General features: G+C 50.9%; 1 protein-coding gene across 3 annotated transcripts; it reads right to left on the bottom strand.

The window, feature by feature from the left end:
• Window positions 1-329: 329 nt before the first annotated feature.
• Window positions 330-3,407, bottom strand: HOXD9 (homeobox D9). Of its 3 annotated transcripts, XM_085585119.1 has the most exons (4): window positions 3,268-3,404; window positions 2,402-2,534; window positions 1,218-2,062; window positions 332-674 (listed from the first exon to the last, which is right to left on the bottom strand). In XM_085585119.1, the coding sequence occupies exons 3-4, from the start codon at window positions 1,888-1,890 to the stop codon at window positions 433-435; spliced, it is 915 nt and encodes a 304-aa protein (XP_085441245.1). In that variant the 5' UTR covers window positions 1,891-2,062; window positions 2,402-2,534; window positions 3,268-3,404; the 3' UTR covers window positions 332-432. The 3 variants fall into 3 exon arrangements, with proteins under 3 accessions (XP_085441246.1, XP_085441245.1, XP_021408107.2); XM_085585120.1 differs by lacking the exon at window positions 2,402-2,534 and having other exon boundaries at window positions 330-674; window positions 1,218-1,841; window positions 3,268-3,407; XM_021552432.2 differs by lacking the exons at window positions 2,402-2,534; window positions 3,268-3,404 and having other exon boundaries at window positions 1,218-2,064.
• Window positions 3,408-3,679: the final 272 nt, after the last annotated feature.

Here is a 3,679-nt window from a genome sequence, read left to right as displayed (position 1 = left end):
AGGGGAGTATCAAGAGACTGAAAAACACGTTGTCGAGCAAGACAAAATTTCCGGAAATACCTGACACAGACCACGTTTCACTTCTACCAAAAAAAAAAAAAAAAAAAAAAAAAAAGCGCGATTGATTTAAAATCCCTGGAGTGGAGTGGCGCAGCAGGAGGAGGAACGTATGGGGAGCTAAGGATGCAGAGGAAGAATAAACTCAAACTAACAGAAAAAAAAAAAAAAAGAAGAAGAAAAAGGACAAACCAAACCGCAACCAAACCCCAAAAAAGCCCCACACAACCAAACAAAAAAGCAGCCACAACCTAAAACCAAAAAAAAAAAACAAACAAAAAAAAAAAACCAAAAAAAAAAACCAACACACTCCCTCGATAAAAGTCCAAACTCAAAACTAAATCAATAGTCCCCGACTACGTTTCCACCCCAGCGTTAGTCTCCTTTATTGCCTTTCTCCTTGTTCATCTTTTTCATTTTCATTCTTCTGTTCTGAAACCAGATTTTGACCTGTCTCTCTGTGAGGTTTAAAATCCTAGCTACTTCGTAACGGCGGTCTCGGGTGAGGTACATGTTAAACAGAAATTCCTTTTCCAGTTCCAGAGTTTGATACTTTGTGTAGGGACAACGCTTTTTCCTCGTTGAACGAGCGTGGATCCAGTTTGCTGCAGGGTTATCTGGAAGAAGGGAGGTATATAGGGAACGGGGATGGGGGGGGTGGGGGGGAGAGAAAGGTCGTTAAATTAATTTAACGAAGGATGGACTGTTTTCACAACTTTGGAGGAATTATCATAAAAGCCTTAATGCCCCAGTCTGTTTACTGTACAAATGATGTCTTGATGGTAGGTGGTTATGTGGAGTCTTTTATGGGTGCTTGTTGCTGCTTGCGCTGGGGTAGGCGTCTAGACGTTTTTATAGGTTAGTAAAACTATCAGTTTTGCACATTCGAGCCTTACAGGTTTCGGCAATAAATCAAAGGGGCAATTTCTTTCTTTCTCTCTCTCTCGCTTTCTTTCTTCCTTCCTTCCTTCCTTCATTCCTTGCTTTCTTTCTTACTTTCCTTCCTTCCTTCTCTCCTCCTCTCTTTCTTTCTTTTTCTCCCTCTCTCTCTCTGCCGCTATTCCTCTCTATCTCCCCCACTGCCCATTTTGTTTTGATTGTCTTTTGTATTTTCTTTTTCTTGTGTTTATTTCTTCCTTTTTTTTTTTTTTTTTACTTACTTGGGTCAAGTTGCTGCTGCTTCTCCTCTTTCAGATCGCTGCTCGGGCTGGGGTTGTGGCTGCAGGCGGCGGGGTCCTTGGAGCTGCCGGCAGGCGCTTTCTCCCGGGACTCCTGGAGGAAGGAGCCGCACGTGTACTCGGGCACACCGATCCCCTGGGACTCCCGAGACGAGGAGCATTCAGTCCTTTTGGAGGAGGAGGAAGAGGAGGAGGAAGACGAGGATGTGGCTGCTCCCGTCTCCGGCTTTATCCCGTAGTGGCGCCCGTTGGAGGAGCCGGAGCTGGACGCGGAGCCGCCGCTGCTGCTGCCTCCGCTGCCGCCGCCGCCGCCGCCGCCGCCGCCGCCGCCCGGGAAGCCCGGGAAGGGCTCGATCCAGGAGCGCACGTAGCGGCCAGCGTCGGCTGCCCCTAAGTGGGGCTGGTGCATGTAGGGGTGGTAGATCCCGGTCATTGCCGCAGACGGCTGATGGTGAACAGTGGACCAGGAGGTGGAGAACACGGTGGATTTTGGTGCAAAGCTACAAGAGGAAAAATCTGAACTCTCTGCAACACCTGATGGCCTGGAGGTCGCACTGTGACCTCCCTGGACGAATCTACTCCCATAAACTTCTTCGCTTTCATGGCCTATGAGAGAATCGACATAATAGTTACTTATGGTGCCACTAGACGACATTTTAGGCTCCCCTCTTAGTCATATAAAAGGTTACACTGTTAACTGTATATGATACCCTCCCGGAGAACAATCGTAGTATTTTGCAGACTGCAACCCTCAACCATTGGTTGTGGAGCCCACGTGATCATATTTACCAATACTGCGAGTAAATCAATCCGCTAAACTGGGGCTGCTGTGATTAAAAAAAAAAAAAATCATCATCAACAAGGGCCCCGCACGCCGCGCAGCACCGCCTGCGCCCCCGCACCGCGCTGGGGCCACCCGCCCGCCTGCCCTGCCCGCCCTGCGTGCCCGGCTGCCCGCCCGCGCTGCCCGGCCTGTCCTGCCCGTCCTGCGCTGCCCGGCCTGCCCTGCCCTCCCCGCTTGCCCTCCTGCCTGCCCTGCCTGCCCTGCTTGCCCTCCTGCCTGCCCTGCCTGCCCTGCTTGCCCGCCTGCCCTGCCTGCCCGGGGCGCGGCGGGCGTGGCCGCTCCGGCTGCCCACGGCCGCGGCGGGTGCGGACTATTTCTTCACCTTCGTTGAGCGATTTCTGCCATTCATTTCTTAATCAATGAGAGGCAGGGTGTTTAAATAAATCCAACAGCCTTGGCTTGCTAATCACACTCCAAGCTGCTGAGGGAACCCGCTGGGAAAGGGGGATTCTTGCCTGTAAAAACAAACCATCGCAAGCTGGGACTGTAACGACTTCTCATAAAACAGGAAAATGTTACAGTAAAAGCACATTGCGGTACTTCCATATTTCAGAGCATGTGCGGGTATTATTATCCGCTCCCCCCACCCTCGGACAGAAAGTTTCCATGGAAAGGATACACTTTTAAAAAGAGATGCCCATTGTGTTGTTTTAAAACAGGTGGAAGACCTCTGTAATGATTTTATGCCTTTCAATAAAAATTTTATGAGGTGTATTTGATTATAGATTAATGTGTCCCTAATAAAATGGACGGATGGAAACAGCAAAGCCTGTGTCTCCGAGCACAACTGACGTGTGGCTGAACACATGCTCCTCTATCTGCGGAAATTTGGGGCTACACAGCCTTAACGCAGCCCCCCTTTAAGGTGCCCGGCGCGGCCCGGGAGGGCAGAGAGGACGCGGAGGAGGCCGCCCGGCCCCGCGCTGCCAGCGCGGCCGCGGGCAGGGGCCGCGCAGGCGGACAGGCTGCGGCCCGCGGAGGCGCGGGGCTGTCGCTGACCCCAGCTCGCCGGCAGAGCTGTCTCCTCCGCCCCTAGTTCAGGGGGAGCCACGTTCAATGCCTAAGTGAGATTTTTTTTTTGCCCACTTCGCTTTCTTTTCCATGCCTTCCCTCCCCAGCCTTCCCTCCCGGCCTGGTTTATCTTGCCCGAGCGAAACGATGCCCCGTTAGTACTGAAAAGTGGATTACCCATGGTCTTCTGCCCACGCCTGCTTCCCCGGGCGAGGGCCGGTGGCTGTGTCGGGATCTGGAGGAAACGCAGAGAGTTAGTGGCGAGCCCGCAGCACAGCCCGCCGGGGGCACGGACAGCAGCGCTGGGAAAACACTTCCTACTCTCGGGCCGTTATGAGGAAGGGACTGAAATTCCTGTTTATTTGATGATTTATTGCTAGGCTGTTTTCTTCATTTTCTTTTTTATTTTTAATTTTTTTTCTTTTCCTTTACTCTTTTTTTTTTTAACTTTTTGTCATTTGACTTTAGCATTTTCTTCTGCGATTTTATAATTTCTATTACGGTTTTTTCTAGAAGCAGGGTTTGTGGTATGGCGAGGAATTGTCCCTCGCCTCAAACAGATATAATTTGGTAAAGCAGACAGATTAGA

The sequence above is a fragment of the Lonchura striata genome, chromosome 7, assembly GCF_050655825.1.
Source record: "Lonchura striata isolate lonStrDom1 chromosome 7, ASM5065582v1, whole genome shotgun sequence".
Classification (NCBI taxonomy): domain Eukaryota; kingdom Metazoa; phylum Chordata; class Aves; order Passeriformes; family Estrildidae; genus Lonchura; species Lonchura striata.
This window is presented reverse-complemented; position numbering and strand designations above follow the sequence as displayed.

Bases quoted from the DNA above. Each gene is read 5' to 3' on its own strand.
- HOXD9 (XM_085585119.1), bottom strand. From the start codon at position 1,890: ATGTCGTCTAGTGGCACCATAAGTAACTATTATGTCGATTCTCTCATA. The intron at 675-1,217 runs GTAAGTAAAAAA...CCCTTCTTCCAG, and splicing joins GCAGCAGCAACTTGACCCAA to ATAACCCTGCAGCAAACTGG.